Genomic DNA, 17,113 nt, shown 5'->3' with positions numbered 1-17,113 from the left:
TTTCTTTTCTTTTCTTTTCTTTTCTTTTCTTTAACAGACAGAGATCGCAAGTAGGCAGAGAGGCAGGCAGAGAGAGAGGGGGAAGCAGGCTCCCTGCTGAGCAGAGAGCCCGATGCGGGGCTTGATCCCAGGACCCCGAGATCATGACCTTAGCTGAAGGCAGAGGCTTAACCCACTGAGCCACCCAGGCACCCCACAAATTCTCCATCCTTGAACATTGCAGGTCCACACTGAGATGCAGCCCTGTGCTCTGGGTCACCAGCCTCTCTCACAAGTCACCTCAAACTCAACTCAGTCATCACTGCATGACTCACCTTCCACCCAGACTCACTGCTGTATAAATTACCTCCCTTCATGCAAGTATCTTTCAACCAGCCATGCAGGCCAGACATCTTGGTGTTGCGTATGACTCTTCACTTTCACCCAAGCTGATCATCAAGTCTATCTTCGTGATCTCTCTTGACTTTGTTCCTCCTTGTCAGCTCTCCTATCGCTGCCTCATTCCAGTGATCAATGCTCTGCCTCATCTAGGAAACACCATACTTGGTTTCTCTACCCTAATTTCTCCTACTCTCCTCTTTCAAAAAGATTCCCTTGATGGACTCTGGCTTGCCAGTGGACCCTTGATTTGTTGGCATAAAAGTAGCAGCATAAAAAGGGCATAATATATCTGCTGTGTAGCTCTCAGAAAGTCACTGAGCCACTGCGATCCTCAGTTTCCTTTTCTGGACTTTATGTCCTCTTTCCTCACAGGGACGTTGTGAGGTTAGACTGAGATGAAATAGAAAAACAAAAGCATCATATTGAGACACTCAGAAATTCGTGTATTAACTTCTCTGGAATCTTGTCCTTCTTCCCCACTGATGACCACAGCCTGCATCATCTCTGCATGGGGGCCTTCTCATGTCATAATTTTTGACTTCTATTTTAATTGGTCACTTGGATGATTTCCACTTTTCCCTGTCTAGTCTTCCTTTCCAGGCAGCTTGTTAGCCTTTACTATTTACTCCTGACCTTTCAGAAAAAGGTTATTTGAGTCCTTCTCTGCTCTCATGATTTTCTGAAACCTTTTAAATGTGTTCGTTTTTCTCCAGGACGAAAAAGCAGTTGCAAAAATGAAAAAAAAAAAAAAAAAAAAAAAAAAAAAACTAGGCTCCATGTATCAATTACAAGAGAAGAATAAATGTCAAACCAACTCTTCTTGGATGCTGACATTTTTCATGCCCTGGGCCGATTGGCCCAATCATGTCATTTAAGACTGTTTCAACCAAAATGTCAAGCTGGTCAGAGTGCTGTGCGACAGATGTTCTCACATATCACCACTGGGGAGTGAGCTGGAGAACAGTTCATGCAGCCATGCTCAAATGCGGATACCCTATGAACGAGCATTTCCTCCACTGAGGAGCTCCTCAAGGAAATACATCTCAAGAGGGACAGGGGTATATGCGAAGAATTCTTCCCAAAAGTTAAAAGCTGAAATGAGCTTACGTGGTCAAGCACATTTAAGAAACGAAAGAGAGAGAGAAACTCGAATCATGCTCACGAGATGCTTTTATTACCCAGGTCAATGGTGAAGGGTCTACGCAGTAAGGCAGTGTGACATCACGTGCTTTGAAAGCAGAGCCAGGTTCACTCTTTCTCTTACACTCTTTCTCTCCTTAAAAGATGTAGGTTTTGGGGGTGCCTGGGTGGCTCAGTGGGTTAAGCCTCTGCCTTCGGCTCAGGTCATGATCTCAGGGTCCTGGGATCGAGCCCCGCATCAGGCTGTCTGCTCAGCAGGGAGCCTGCTTCCTCCTCTCTCTCTGCCTGCCTCTCTGCCTACTTGTGATCTCTGTCTGTCAAATGAATAAATAAAATCTTAAAAAAAAAAAAGATGTAGGTTTTGTAACAGGATGCTTTAGCTGACTGGAGCCAAGTTTGCCTTGGTAACAGAGAAGGAAAAGCATTCTTCGTATGGCTGCTCTGAGAGCAACTATGTGTACATGTGTATCTATTATCAGTCTATCAGTCCAACTAGCTTTGTGATTGGCACCTACGTAAATAAATGACAGTGAAAATTCGTCCACCTCCTTACCTGTCTCTAGGTGTGTACTTATGTATGCTGTCCCTGCATGTGGACAAAACAGAAAACAGTCTTAGGCAGTATGATCTCACATAGGGAAATAAATGAACATATCAACTGTAGTGACCTTTGAATGGCAGGATTGTATTTATGGCTTTCTGTGATTTCCAATTTTCTCAGTGAGCAGTTATGATGCTTATTATCACCTGACACTGACTCTCTAAAAATGTAAAAACAGAACAAAATCAAGAGGAGGGAAAATAATGCAGCATAAATAAATAAAAGTGCCTACTCAGTGAGATTTCAGGTTTCCTGTCTCGATGACAATAAACTAAATAAATTACCTCCAGTTTATCTGGGAGGGTGACAATATCCTTATCAAAAACCAGTTATTTGCCTTTGCTAGCCTGGTTTCTGTTTCAGTATTAGTTCCGTTACATGACTGTGGCATGTACATGTGTACAATATGACCGTTAAAGGCCCTCCAACCCAGTATGTTCTGGACGGCCCCTTTTTTTTTTTTTTGAAAGATTTATTTATTTATTTACTTGACAGAGATCACAAGTAGGTGGGGTGGGTGGGGCGAAGCAGGATCCCCGCTGAGCAGAGCCCCAGATGTGGGGCCCGATCCCAGGACCCTGAGATCATGACCTGAGCGGAAGGCAGAGGCTTAACCCACTGAGCCACCCAGGTGTCTCTGGAAGGCCCTTCTTTAAGTAAAGCTTAGTCAGGGAATAAGATTTCACTGTTATTGTAGCTGATGCTAATCCAATTCATGTGTCTGTGCTAAGAGTTTCAAAATGAGGACTAACTGCTAGACATATTGAATAAAAAGGAAAGTCTTAGATGTTTATGACCCAGCTGGGCCTGTAATAGCTGTCTCACCAGGGAAGCGTGCCTCCTAAAGGGAGCAAAACCACTTAACCAAAAAAAAATAAAGTGAATATTTAATACAGAATTCAACTTTCAAACATAATGATTACAGTGTTGATTTTTAACTGGCTAAGCTTCTGTCAGAAGCGGGTCCTGGCACCCTCCCCTTCCTGCTTTATCTCTAGGACCCCAGAAGGATTACGATCCCCTCCTCAAATAAACAGCCTGAACACTGCACAGAAGACCTTTACAGAGAATTCCAAATATTGCCTTTTTAACTGAAGATGGGAAGATAAATTTTTCAAGCATGGAAACAAAGTGTTCACAAATTTTCTTATTCATTCATATAACTGTTTCCAATGACATTGCTGGATCTCTAAGTAAGTTTTTGAGACATCTGATGGGGGGGAGCGGAATGCAAGGTAGAGAGATACAGGAAGATTTTAAGCATTTGTGTGGAAAAGAAGAATTATTTATTCACCAAGGTAAGATGAAACAATCATTATAATTAACAACACCAAGGCTGTGATTGTAAAAATTTTAAATGGATTAAGTGTGAACTCCAACATCAATTTCCATTCGTTGTTTGATTGTCAGGAAACAAACTCATTTCTAACCTATGACGGACTTCTCTGTCTGAACGATACCACTGGGCAGGTGGAATTTATCACACTCATAACTGCATTGACCAACTTCTTCCACCTCAGTCCATCTGTGAGAGACGTCCCTCCATGTCTCCCAAGATCAAAGCATGTCTCTATCTCTGCATCTAATTATTCCCCCAAATCTGCCTTGGGGTGGTGTGGAGACTCACAGACTTCGGTGAGCCATCTGTGGGGTAGGCTCAGCACTCTCTTAGCAGTCTCATTGCCTGAGTTCCACCCCATCGGAATCCACCTTCCATCCCCCTCCTTTGAAACCAAACACAGACAGCAGTACCACAGCCTCCCATGGGTTCCTCACTGCCCAGGAGACAGAATCCCTGTTCTTTTTGTTTCATATATCAGATTTCTTCATCATCTATCCTCATCTCTTCTCTCCAATCAAATCTCCCTGCACTCCTCCTGTCCAACAGACTGTTCCCTTCTTTAACTCCTAAATCCTGTCCCTGCCACATTCCACTTATTACTGTAGGACTGTCTTTCCAAATCCCTTGTCTTTGTGCAAACCACCACCAAGTCCTTCCACCTGGGGTGATGCTGCCCCACCAGGAATGTTAGGCAATGTCTAGAGACACTTTTGCTTGTTCCACTCATGGTTGGTAGGGAGCGTTACGACTGCTAGGTGGGTAGAAGTCAGGATCCTGATAAATATCCTATAACATCCAGGACCACACTCCATAAAAAACACCCAGAGTCTCAGTAGTGAGTTTCTGGAGCCCTGTTCCATACATAGCAAGGTCTGGTTCTCAGTTCCAGCAGGGTGGGGAAGTGCAGAGGGAAAAAGGGAGGGTGTCCTTGGCGTAGGACTAGTGACTTCCTGCATCTACTATCTCTGAATTCTCTAGAGCTCTGTTCCTTTCTTGCTAGCTTGTTACTTCAATCCCCCATTACAACTACTAATTCTTTATAACAAGCTTTTCTTGTTCAGACTCCTGTGTCCATACAGCTTCAAGCATCCCTTCGTTCCAACAGAGAGTGCGTGAGGACTCAGTTTACTTTCCAAAAAGTTGTGGGGAACCAAGGAGGCAGCACGAACAACAACAATCTGGCTTCTACCCTCTTCAAGCTTGTGGTTCATGAGTCAACACAGACAAGCAACATCAAGGTCTCATACAGCAAGGGGAGGATGGTATCGTGAAAAATGAAGAAGAGCCCAACTTATTATGGAAGGCCAGGGAAATGGTTGAGTATAGGTTTGTATACTCTTAATGAAATCAATGGACGGAAATGATCAAATTGTCCTATTAATTCAGTGATTCAACTATCAAGCCCCAATGGGGTTTTGAGGCAGGGAGGTTGGCAGACCATTTAGAACTCAAAAAAATTGACACAATAATCTTTTTTCTTAGAAGTAGTAGAATTTGCTTCAGACTTAGTTCAATAAGATTTTATTTTTTTAAAGATTTTATTTACTTATTTCAGAGAGAGAACATAAGAAGGGGGAGTGGCAGAGGGAAAGGGAAAAGCAGACTCCTGGCAGGAAGCCAGACAGTGGACTCCATCCCAGGACCCTGGGATCACGACCTGAGCCGAAGGCAGGTGCTTATTCTGCTCACTATCCATTTCTTCTTTTTCAGGTGGACTCTTATAATATCATTATACTGTTTGTGTGTTTTCATGATTATGAGCTTCTTGAACCAACTACCTCTTTTTATGCATTTCTCTTTATCACAGCACTGACCGTACGGCTTAACACAGGCTGGATATTCACTGTGTGCTTACTGAATTAATAAACACATGAATTTCTGTCTTGGTAATTTAAATCATAACATGATTCAAATGAAAAAGCACTGAACCCAATACTATGAGAGCTGTAATCCCATCCCTGGCACTAAAGAACTTGGACACTCGGGCACATGGGTGGGTCAGTCATTTGAGTGTCTAACTCTTGATTTTGGTTGAGGTCATGATCTTGGGGTCCTGGGATCGAGCCCCATATTGGGCTCCATGCTCAGTGCAGAGTCTGCTTCTCCCTCTCCCTCCCCCTGCTTGCTCTCTCTCTCAAATAAATAAATAAATGAAATCTTAAAAAAAAAAAAAGGACTTAGAAAGTCCATATTCCCTCCAGAACTCGCCTCTCTCATTTCTAAGGAATTTGGAAGAGGTTTTTCAAAGTTTCACTAAATTCTAAATTTCTATGATATGACATTAGAAGACAAGAATGTAAATGTATTAACCATCTTGATTCATTCTTTGAATTAAACAGTGTGACTTGAGTGCACCTGATACCCTTACACCTGATACCCTTGTAAAGGAAAGCTGACATGTAATGGGGGTTAGCAAACTATGAGTTTGGCCATTGGGATAGAAGACAGACCACGAAGTTGAAAATATTTACGATCTCAACCTTTATGGAAAATATATGTCAAACCCCAGTCTGCAAAGTACCTCCTACTTCTTCTTAAATCTCTGCTATGGGTTTCCAACTAATCCACTAACCATCTTAAAATTTTTAACAAGGTTTTCCAAACCAAAAACTCAGTGCATTTTGATTGATGGCCTACCCACATATTAATGACACTGGACAGCTTTTATTTCGAACAGAGTCAAAAGGTTTCAAAAGAGTACTGTGAAAACCTCCACGAGTTTGTCTCTTCATAGATGAGAGTTGGAAACAATCCATACAATAGATGCAAAAATCAGTAATTTAATATTCACTTATTTGCCTTTAGACTGCCAGCCTCTAGATGTCTGGGTGGCTGACATACGGCAGGTAACCAGTAATTTCTAGTTAGGTGGATGAAGCAAGTGGCTTAGCCTTTTCAACGACTTCTCCAGGGATGCCATGCATTGTCTCTGTAAGGACTTGCAGCAGCAGGAAGGTCTACCATTTCAAAGCACTGGGATAGGCACACATGACAAATTGCTGTCCCCCCCTTCTTTCCATGACTAAAACCGCAAATGGTCTCTAGCTATCCTTCTTTTCTGGTGGAAACGTGCTTATTTTGTAGTCAGATCACACTTGCTCAGGTCATGCTATAATTCAAGTCACATCACTGAACTGAACAAACATAACCTCTGTGTTCTAAACTTCCGGATTTTATCTCTCCTGCTTAATATATTTTTTTTTTTTATAAAGCATACCCATCAATAACAGCTCCCTAAAAAAAGACAAGCCCAAAGGATCACAGCTGATACAGTCCTGGTAAGGCATACTTAGTTTTGTGATCAGCCTGCAAATATCCTTGCATCACCCCTAGATTTCATTCTGGAAAAGGAACTAAAATACAATCTATTTAGGCTTTAGGAAAGGCTGAGGCTGTGAAATATTTTCAGTTTATCACACTATCAGTTAACCAATGTGACTACAGGCAACATGGCATGTGGTCCCTATAGTCCTATCGTATGGACACAGGATGGCAAGTTATATAAGGAGGACACAGGAGACCTAAGTGGGGCAAATACCATAGATGCATAGGCCTTCGTGAGACTGACCTGGCTGGTGGGGTCAGAAGGGTGCCTGAAAGATTCTACGGTTTCCAGATCCTTCCCCTGTTGTCCTCTCCCATGGCCCCGGAAATACTAAAATCTTTTGGATTTTTAGGATTTCTCCATCTTTGGGGTATGTTATCAACATACAAATAACTCTTGCAGAGAAGGGTCTTAATTTCCAATTAGCTATTACCCAAATTAATGCAAATCTAGAGTGAAGTCCTAGACAATGCAAGAGTAGAAATAAAAAGGGGCACCTGGGTGGCTTGTTTGGTTAAGCATCTGCCTTTGGCTCAGGTCCTGATCCCAGGGTCCTGGGACTTGTGCCCCACGTCAGGGACTTGTGCCCCACGTCCTGGGATTGTGCCCCACGTCAGGCTCACTGCTCAGCAGGGAGTCTGCTTTTCCCTTTACCCTTCCTCCCTGCCTGTGCACTGTCTGTCTGTCTCTTTCTCTCTCGTGCTCTGTCTCTAATCAATAAATAATGTCTTTACAACAAAAAAAGATAGGCAGAGCACAACATGGAGGGAGATCAGAACAGGACCGCTGGGGACAGCACTCAATTCTCTAAGAGTGTTTAAGTCAGGGGTCGGCAAAACTATGCCTTGTAAGCCAAATTCAGCCCATTATCTGTTTTCCTTGTATGGCCATTAGCTATGCATAATTTTGACATTTTTAAATGGTGGAAATAAAAAAGTCTCAAAAGATGAGTAATACTTAATTCCTGAAAATATGAAATTCAAATTTCAGTGTCCATAAATAAAGCCTACAGGGTCATAGCCATGCTCATTCATTGATGTGTTGTCTTTGGTTCGTGTTTCATTACTACAGCAGAGTTGGGTAGTTGCAACCAAGAACACAGAGTCCACAAAGCATAAATGTTTACTAGCTGCCCTTTTTAGAGAAAGTTTTCCAGCCCCTGGTTTAAGTCATGTCACTCTGTCTTAATGTTGCACACTCAGAAAATAAAACTTCTCTTAACGCAACCCACAATTTTTCTTGGGCACTTCAGTGATCATTTGCCTTGAGCCTGTATCTTAGTGAGTCTCAGCCCCACTTCAGAAGCCTCTCCCTCTGAGAGAAGCTGGATAAATGCAGTTTTCTCCATATATTTCCATCTCCTCTGGTGTGAAGTCCTGATATACAAGGCTTCCAGGCTTTTTCCTGGCTGGCCAACTTTTTGATATACCTAGCCCAGGATGTGGATGAAGTGGATTTAGTATTTTTATTTTTCCTTGACCTTGGAGTGGAACATGTGACTAACCACAGCAAAGGCAAGTGGAGGAAGAAACCAACCCACCAGCATTGAGAAGGCTGGGGAGAAATCTGGGTGCAGACCAGCATCAGAGACAGGACTGCTGGAGACTGATATATTGGCTAAAGAGCTGGAAACTAGTAAGAGAAAAGAGTGACAGGTGGAGGGTAGGGTGATCAGAAGGTAGGAGGTTTTGTTGCCTGCACTGGTAAAGAAACAAATAAAAATTTAAGAGAGACACAGAGTTGTCTCTGAGCTAGCCCTATACACTCAGTTTTCAGACCCATATTGAATTTGTGTCTTGTTTATTTCAGGAATCCGGGTATCTGAGACAGGAAGCAGGCATTCACTGTTAATTTTCTTAATGAATAAATGTAAAATTTCCTATAGTCTAGTTCTAACCCCAATTTTGATACCCTAGCCCACATTTGGGTACTGAGAAAGAGTCTTCAGTGTATCAGTTCCAGTGACTTTTTCTCATTTTCCAATCTATCTTGGTAACTTGTTTGCTTTCCTATGTTTAATGAGTCTTGGGACCATCCTTGGACTTAAGAGTTGCTTCCTAACCACTAGCCCCACAGCTAGAGTCATACTACTCTTTCACACACATGGCATGAATATGCCTATTACGAATGAGGCAACGAGAGCTCTGGGATGTTAAAATTTTGAACCATCATCTCCCCAGCTTCCCTCATCTATAGGGAAACCTTGGTTTCTAAAGGCGCCATTTGCAATGACCTCTAATCTGATATTTGAGCCCCCCTCCTATCTTATCATTTTTATGCCCCTGCACACTGCACTTCCTATAGGCAAGTTCTTGGTCTCCATCCCCTGCTGTGTCTCAGGGACAAGCGTCTCAAGCCGCAACTGACTCCAAAACATGACCAAATATCCCAAATTCAGTGATGTAAAGGTTAGCCACATGTGGTTTGTAAATTATTTTAATGACTCCTGGAGTCCCAGGAGAGCCTTAGGCATCACCTGGAATGATTTAGTGGGACAGAGGGAAGACCTTTGGGTACTCTAGGGATTTTGCCCCCATGGAGCCAGAAAAGTTCCTGCTTTCTTTGTATTTTATTTAAACAATGGATTTGGTAAAACAGAAGTTTGAAAACCAGTGGTGATGAGATGTTATTTTAGCCTGAGATTACCACGGGTGATAGTCAAAAACAATTAACCATATGACACAGGAACTGGCTAGTCAGAATGGATACTAGTACTGGGGTCTACCGGAAGTCACCTTTTCGTTGTTGCATCATGGAGAGATTGAGAGAGTTGTGGGGCGGGGGTGGGGACGGGGCAGGGTGGGGATCAGATGACCAGGGCAGTAGGGGAGTACAAGGGACCCACATGGACCTCAGACCACTGCTATTTACCAACCAGCAAGAAAACAGTTTAATTTTCACAACCAGTATAGCTACATCTGTAAAGTTACACAGTAAATCAGGGATAGTTAGGACTCTAACTTAGATCTTCATTTCCTGGGGAAAAATATAAAACTCCTGTAACACTTCCTAGTAGTTATGTTGCTGTTTTTAACAACTATCTCAACATGTCAAAAAATAAATGATCTTCCTTGAATCTCTAGCTTTATCCACAACTCATGTCCATGAAGAAGTAGGCATTGCATGACCTATTACAGAATGCAGTGGTATACTTACTTTTACATTTATTTGTTTTCATGGATTCCAAAATGAGAAGTGCTAAAGACCCCTAATTTTTTTGTTAAATATTCAAAAATTTTGTTAATGGAAATAGACCAATACCCTTCTTTTTTAGTCAGTTTCTGCAAAATCTAGAATCACTGCAGTTAGTTACTAAGACCATGACAAGGCTGCAAGAATCTAATCACCAGAGAACATTTTTTGGGAAAACCATGTATCTGTTTATCATTTCCTAGTTTGTCAATGAGTGTTTTCTAAAAGAAATTCTGACATGCCTGATTAGTTACAATAATGTTCTTTGGCTCTCCCTCTGGAACGATAAAGCGTAATTACTGGCTTATGTAACATGGTACCTCGCTTGTAAATCTGAGAAAGCAGCTCCTTGTGTTGACAGTTCTAACGTCTGCCATCTGTTTGCATGGGATGAAGCCCTGGTGCTCCCCTAATTGGCCATCAGTTAGGTTCCAGGAGATGGCTCTTGACGGGAGACTTAAGTTATGGTGTTTTTTGTTGTTGTTGGTGGTGGTGGTGGTAGGGTTTTGTTTTGTTTTGTTTTTTTAAGCTGAGAATTCAACATTTGGTGGGAAGACCTGCTTCTCTTCTAAGATAAAGAAATGCATGTTCTGGATCAGGCCACCTTCTCTATACGTCTCCTGTCTCAAGGGGTACCCTCTGTATATATCCCTAAGAATAAATTTCTGCCAATTAGATAGCAAACTGCTAAATGAGAGGGGCTCCTTGCCTTCTGCAAGAAGAGGACACCACATCTGCTGAATGCTTACTGTACAGCCTGTGATGTGCTTGGACCTTCAAGGATGATAAACTGAAAACAATCTTAACTCTAGGCAATATTATCCCATTCTGCAGATGGGCAAACTGAGATGTAGGATTTATGTAACTGCCCATAATCTCAAAACGTGGTCTAGTCAGGATTTAATTACTGGGTTTTATTTGACAAAGCCCATTCATTACCCAGAGCACACTATATAGGACTAGGTTTGAAAAAAAGAGAAAATCGAATGAGGGCAAAAGTGTGTATATGATATGATGTGGCATTCCTTCATTCCTCAGGACCTCACTTAATTCATTTGAAGAAGGAGGACCAGACAGCCCACAAAATCCCATCTACTTTGTTTCTCTGATGAATCTGGGCTTATTGTTTAACCATGAAATCTTACTAAATTATTCAGCTTCTAGGGGCTTCCATTTCCTATTCTATTGAACATCCTGTCTACCTTCTAGCTGTGATTCCATGCATGTGGAAATTCATAAATTATTAAAGGACTATAGATATATAAACTGATATGATTACCTGTCCACCCAAGTCACCTGGCACACCCATAGCCTCAGAAAATCTAGCCAGATTTTCTCACTTTAGATTTTATGATAATTTTTTTTTAAGATTTTACTTCTAAGTAATCTTTTCACCCAATGTGGGACTCAAACTCATGGCCCCGAGATCAAGAGCTGCACACTCTACTGACTGAGCCAGCCATGTGTCCCTCTTGCTTTACACTTTAGAGGCAAGGTCAAGACCATCTGAGTTCCTGTAACTTTCCTTATCTACATCTCTATAAATTTTCTACCTCTCCTTTTAGAAATAGAAAAAAAAAAAAAAGAAAGAAAAGACACATATGTTCTCCAAGAATTCTTCCCTTGTTTGTCCACAATCTCCTCCCCTGTGGCCCTGTTTCCATCAAGTATTTCTTTTAGTATTTTGTTTCCTTCGTCTTCTTGGATATGTGTGTGAACTCATCACAAGGACACTCTCCAAGAGCCCACCAATGCCTCATGCTCCCCCCACTCCATCCCTCCTCGGTCTCTCCTTTCCTTCCTCCCTCCTACCCTCCCTAGCTTCTACCAGCTTCCTGAAAGAAAGAGCCCTTAGTCTGGGTGATCTTACCTCCTCAAGGGCCACTCACTCCCTGCAGGCTGGACACCATTCTCATCACTTGACTGAAACTTTTCCCTCTATCTGTATACCTCTTGGCTCCCATATGCACTGAACACTGCTGACTGTCCTTCCTCTCATGAATCTTCTCTCGGCTTCTGAGGTTTCCGGTGTGGTTCTCATAGCTGATGCTTCGGTGTTATTTCCTGGTTTTTCCCCTCATGCCTCATTCTTAAATGTAAGAATTTTCCCAAATTCTAAACTTGGTCCTTTTCTCTTCTCTCTTCTATCATGCATGCAATCCTATGCCACCTCATGGCTTCAGCTATTAACTCTACATGAGCAATTTTTAGATGAATTTTAAGACTCTAACAAGAACTCTTGTCTTACTTTTTACATCTCCTGGGAGGCATTTGTTCCTGGGTGTCCGTCTTGTATGTCACATTCATTGTATTTGTAATGGAAAACCACTGTGCCTCCCAAATGGATTCCTCTGTACTCCTACTGGATCTTCTTGATCCTGAGTACATACCACATTCCTTCTATGCCCTTTGCATTCAGTCAAGGAGTAAGCCCTCTGGTTTCGCCTCTCATTCCGATGCAGTCCTCCTATAATGGCCTCATGACCACCACCTGGATATACAGATGCTGAGTAGATATTCTGCCTCGTACTCACCTTATGCAGCATTCTCGGATTAGTCTACCAATACAGCGGTTGAGTGACGCTGTTGTATTACATAAAACTCTCAATTACCCTAGTCCCAACATTGAGGGCTCTTGGTGAACCAGTCCCAACATGCCTGTGAACTCATTTGCCCCAACACCTTTGCCAACCGCCCTGACACAGCCTCCCTCCAGCCAGCTGAAATAGTTCAGTGTTCCCTTACAAGAACTGTTGTGCTCTTCATACTATTTCTACTGCCAGTGCTTCCGGATGCACCCTAACGTGCCATCATGCCCTGTCTATCACAAAGACCTTCCTGATCCCCCTTAGTAGTCGTCACTTCCTTCGCTGGACTCCCCTAAGTGTGCTTTCTGGATCCTTCCACTTTCAGCCTTGTGCATGTGTCACATCTTCTCTCATAGAAGCGAACCCCTCAAACCAGGATCTGTGCTGCTTCTCTGATACTTCCCATAGCACTGAACCCAGACACTTGGAGGTGGTAGATTCTTGGTATGATGTTAGGCAAATGAAGGAAACCACTAGGTAATGGCTGTTTGTGGGAACCAGATAAAGAATATGTGTGTCAGAGACATTCAAAGACACACCATCCTATGGTCGTGCCACTGATCTGGTTCTAGAGACCCTGAGCTGAGGGGCCTCCAGAATTGAGATCAGTGGATCAGGCAGGACCCTTCTCCACGTAGAGCTTGCTGAGCTCCACATGCACACCCATCATTCTGGACTGCTCGCATCTGGTTCCCTGGGTCAGGCCATCCTGACACCCACAGCCTATTCCAGCTCTCCTGACTGCACGTAAGGGTGCTTTGCCATTCTTCCCCATGGGTAAGCCACTTGGTTTTCTGATACATTCCTCCACACACACAGCAATGGGGAATAGTCTGGGGGACAGCTTCCAGATTGCACCCACACATTTTACTCAGGCCCTGGGTGCATCAGCAATTAGATATTTGTAGTTGAACCGATAAAGCATTCAGGCGATGAGACTAGCAAAGCCAAACGGAGAGAAGGAACAGGGCTGGGCATCATCGAACACACCTGTCAGGACCCTAAATACACACCTACATCTAAAATGATGTTTTCTCCAAAAAGTATCTTCCTTAAATGTGTCCCTTATAAGAGTCTGGGGATGGGAGAATGGAGAGAACTAAAACATGCTGAAGGAATGATCCATTTTGTAATAATACTACTACTAGTAATATTAGCGGTAGTGATAATTATTACTCTAAAAATTTACCCAATAGCTAGTATTCCTAAGATCCTCCCTTGTAAAACAAAACAAAACAAACAAAAAACAAAACCCAAAAACCAATAAATAAATAAATAAAACCAAAAAGCCACTGGGACCCATGCTTTCCTTGTGTCTCATGAACCCTGATGACGTTTCTGTGCCATCGCATGATGGCCTGTGCATGTCAAGGAGCTAACTGTGGTGGGGCTCACGCTGGTTAAGACCCTGTGGAAACTCCCAAGGCTGGAACGGCAGAGCCAACCACTTCTAAGGATAACAGGGAATGAGAATCAGGTAGACAACTCACTTTAAAAATGAAAGAATATCAAACAAGGATTTATAACTCCAAAAATTAATGTCTAGTTCCAAGACCTTCTGTCCGTCATGGATCTGAGCATGTGTTACGCAGAGTAAGGCAGAGTACTCACTCTCTGTCGATGACAAGGCAGGTCACAGCCTCTGCGGCGATTACGTTTGCTGTCCTCACATCCTCCCTGCATAAGAAAGAGAGAGACAATGAGAGACTATGGATTCTGAGAAAACAATCTGAAGGGTTTGAAGAGGTTGGGGGGTGGGAGGTTGGGGGAATCAGGTGGTGGGTATTAGAGAGGGCACGGATTGCATGGAGCACTGGGTGTGGTACAAAAACAATGAATACTGTTATGCTGAAAATAAATAAAAAAAATGTTTAAAAAAATTTTTTAACAAAAAAATTACATAAATTTTTAAATAAAGATATATGCTTTTCGGGGTTAAAAAAAAAAGAAAGAGAGAGACATTGAAGTAAAAGAACTTTTAAAATCAGAGAAAAGTGTTCACTGCGATTCCTTTCAGGAGACACAGTGAATCATGTAGACCCTCTGATGTATCCATCCCCGGGGTTAGGCTTTGTTGATGTCTCAAATTTCTTCGTCCCGAGGAACCACCTTATTCTTGCCGTTAATCCCTCAAATCCTACAGTTACGATCCAGAAGTTAGAATTTTTGATCTTAAAGTTTCATTTATGCAAGTGAAACAAAATTTTATATCCCCATAGCCCTGAGCTCTTTGGGGAATTAAGGAGTTAACTGGATAATGATGAGGATGGTAATGACGTGAGTAATGAGAGTTTTTAAAGGACCCAAAGGTAGATTTCTGAGGACTGAGTAACCCGTTTATGTATGAATTTATTATTCTAACCTTGAGAACAATCGATCTGTTTTAATTATCACCTCAGAGACCCTGTTTTAATGTGGCTAACCTTCTGGCAACTTCTAACACACAGTTATTCATCAATACCACAGTTCTCGGTTCTTCAAGATTATCTGACTAATATTAATTGCTCTGATGGAAATGTGTACATACTGTTTGGAAATATCCAATTTGTCACTGTAGGTGTATCCATGAACTTCTTAAACCTTTAGAAATATGCTCGTCTATTTCTCATCTTACCCAGAGGTCAAAGACAGACTTTGTAAATTAACATTCGCATTTCATTCTGAGCTACTAAAAATGTCATAGTACCGCTGTATGAAACATTAAGTTATACGTGAAAATGTACTCTTTTCCCTAGAAAAGTAAAATGTCAAAGTTAACATAATGATAAATATAAGTTGGAAATATATTATACAGAAATAATATGCTGTTAATAATACATTCTAAAAATCATAACCCAAATATCATAGGTCTCTAACAATAGGCTTTTAAAGTCTTGAAAATAAAGACGTATCTGCTGAATTTTTATTGTTTCAGAATACATTATGTCCTCACATGTATTTCTGAACCCAGTATTTTTTCTGCTGATACGTCTTTCACTGTTGCTACACTGCAGTGTTGCAATTACAGCTGTGGGGCACCTGGCTGGCTCAGTGGGTAGACCCCTCAAATCTTACTCTCGGAGTCATGAGTTTGAGCCCCATGTTAGGTGTAGTGATGACTTAAATAAAAACTTTAAAAAATTAAAGAGATAAAATTATAGTTGTTTCACAGGAACCATTAGTATTGAGTATTTGGTAAGCAAACGCCTCCTTACTAAAATTATTTTTCAGAAACAGCTTGATGATATTGTTAAGGATTCCTATTCCACAGAGATTTTAAACTCATGTTTTCACTTCCAAGGGAATCCACACTGGGATTCTGGTAGAGTTGTGTTACATTTATACACTGATTTCGGAAGAAGGAGTTTTTATTACATTAATTTTCCATACAATCACATCACATGACCTTCCATTTGTTTGCAGCTAGTTTTAGGAATATAAGTAAAATTTCTTTATCTTTTTCACTAGGTTTGGGGTGTTTTGTTTTGTTTTGTTTGTTTTTTAAGAAATCTTGGGTGTTTTACATCATCACTTTCTCTTATGAAAGCAACCTTTCCACTTCTGTTTCTCACTGGTTATTGCTATTAAAGGAGAGAAGTGATTGAGTATCTTTAACCCACATGCTGTACTAAGTTCACGTCTGAGGCTATAACTTTTATTCCAACCTCCTCAGCCCCCACAGGATTCTGCCAGTGCTCCCCTCAAATCCCCACCTTCCAGCCAAACTGGCTGCCTCTGTTCTCTGCTGAATACACCCCCACCTCCCCAGCCTACGGAGCGGGAGTCGGGGGTGGTTTCCCTCCTCAATTCATTATAATTTACTAGACCAGGTTCTCTACCCATCTGTTCTCATGGCCTGATGCACCTCTCGACCCATGGACCTATGACAGTCTGTAATCTGTACGCTTATTTGTGGGGACACTTGGTTGGCGATTCTATCCCCCTCCCACTAAACCATCTGGGGGCAGGTTCATTAGCTAGTTTTACTCTCTGTCTTACCCCAAATGCAGGGGCATGCAGGAGGTGCCTACTGTGTGGTCCAAGAATGGCTAAGGTACCACAGCCTCGAGCCCATGGGTAGGACGAGCAGAGAGCAGGCTTTGGACACACACAAGATTTAGGAGGCAAGCTACAATCCACGTGAAAGCCTCGAAATGGGAATGGTAAGAGCACGTACTCCCTGGAGGGCATTAAATGCGACAGACAATGCCCCATGGGTGGAAAGCAGCGCGTTCTTCTCTGCATGCTGTTTCTTTCCTCTCCTGTGCGGCAGCGCTGTTCAGTGGTTTACCCCGCCCAACAGAGTGCAGATACTCTTTCTGCTCCAAGGGAGCAGACGATACATTTTCAATTCCATGATCACTTTCTGAGCTGGAATTTCAGTGGACACAACAATGGGCAGAAAACATCGGTAATGCCCATTAGGTCCTTCATAAATCATATAATTGACTTTCTTTTCTTTCCTTCCTTTCCTTCCCTCCTTTCTTTCCTTCCTTCCTCTCTCCTACTTTCTTTCCTTCTTTCCTTCCTTCCTTTCTTTCCTCCCTCCTTCCCTCCTTCTCTTT

At 42.2% G+C, this 17,113-nt stretch overlaps 1 protein-coding gene across 2 annotated transcripts in view; it reads right to left on the bottom strand.

The window, feature by feature from the left end:
• The window catches only part of LOC111145213 (protein kinase, cGMP-dependent, type I), a 1,255,864-nt gene that overhangs the window by 150,469 nt on the left and 1,088,282 nt on the right, over positions 1–17,113 (bottom strand). For both annotated transcript variants that reach the window (XM_022499949.1, XM_022499948.1), the window contains exon 8: positions 14,181–14,246. In XM_022499949.1, coding sequence (XP_022355657.1) covers positions 14,181–14,246 — 66 coding nt within the window. The remainder of the gene's footprint in view (positions 1–14,180; positions 14,247–17,113) is intronic.

The sequence above is a fragment of the Enhydra lutris genome, unplaced genomic scaffold, assembly GCF_002288905.1.
Source record: "Enhydra lutris kenyoni isolate GAN:26980312 unplaced genomic scaffold, ASM228890v2 scaffoldscaffold12, whole genome shotgun sequence".
Classification (NCBI taxonomy): domain Eukaryota; kingdom Metazoa; phylum Chordata; class Mammalia; order Carnivora; family Mustelidae; genus Enhydra; species Enhydra lutris.
Note: the sequence above shows the minus strand (reverse complement) of the source record. Positions and strands in the feature narration are given on the sequence as shown.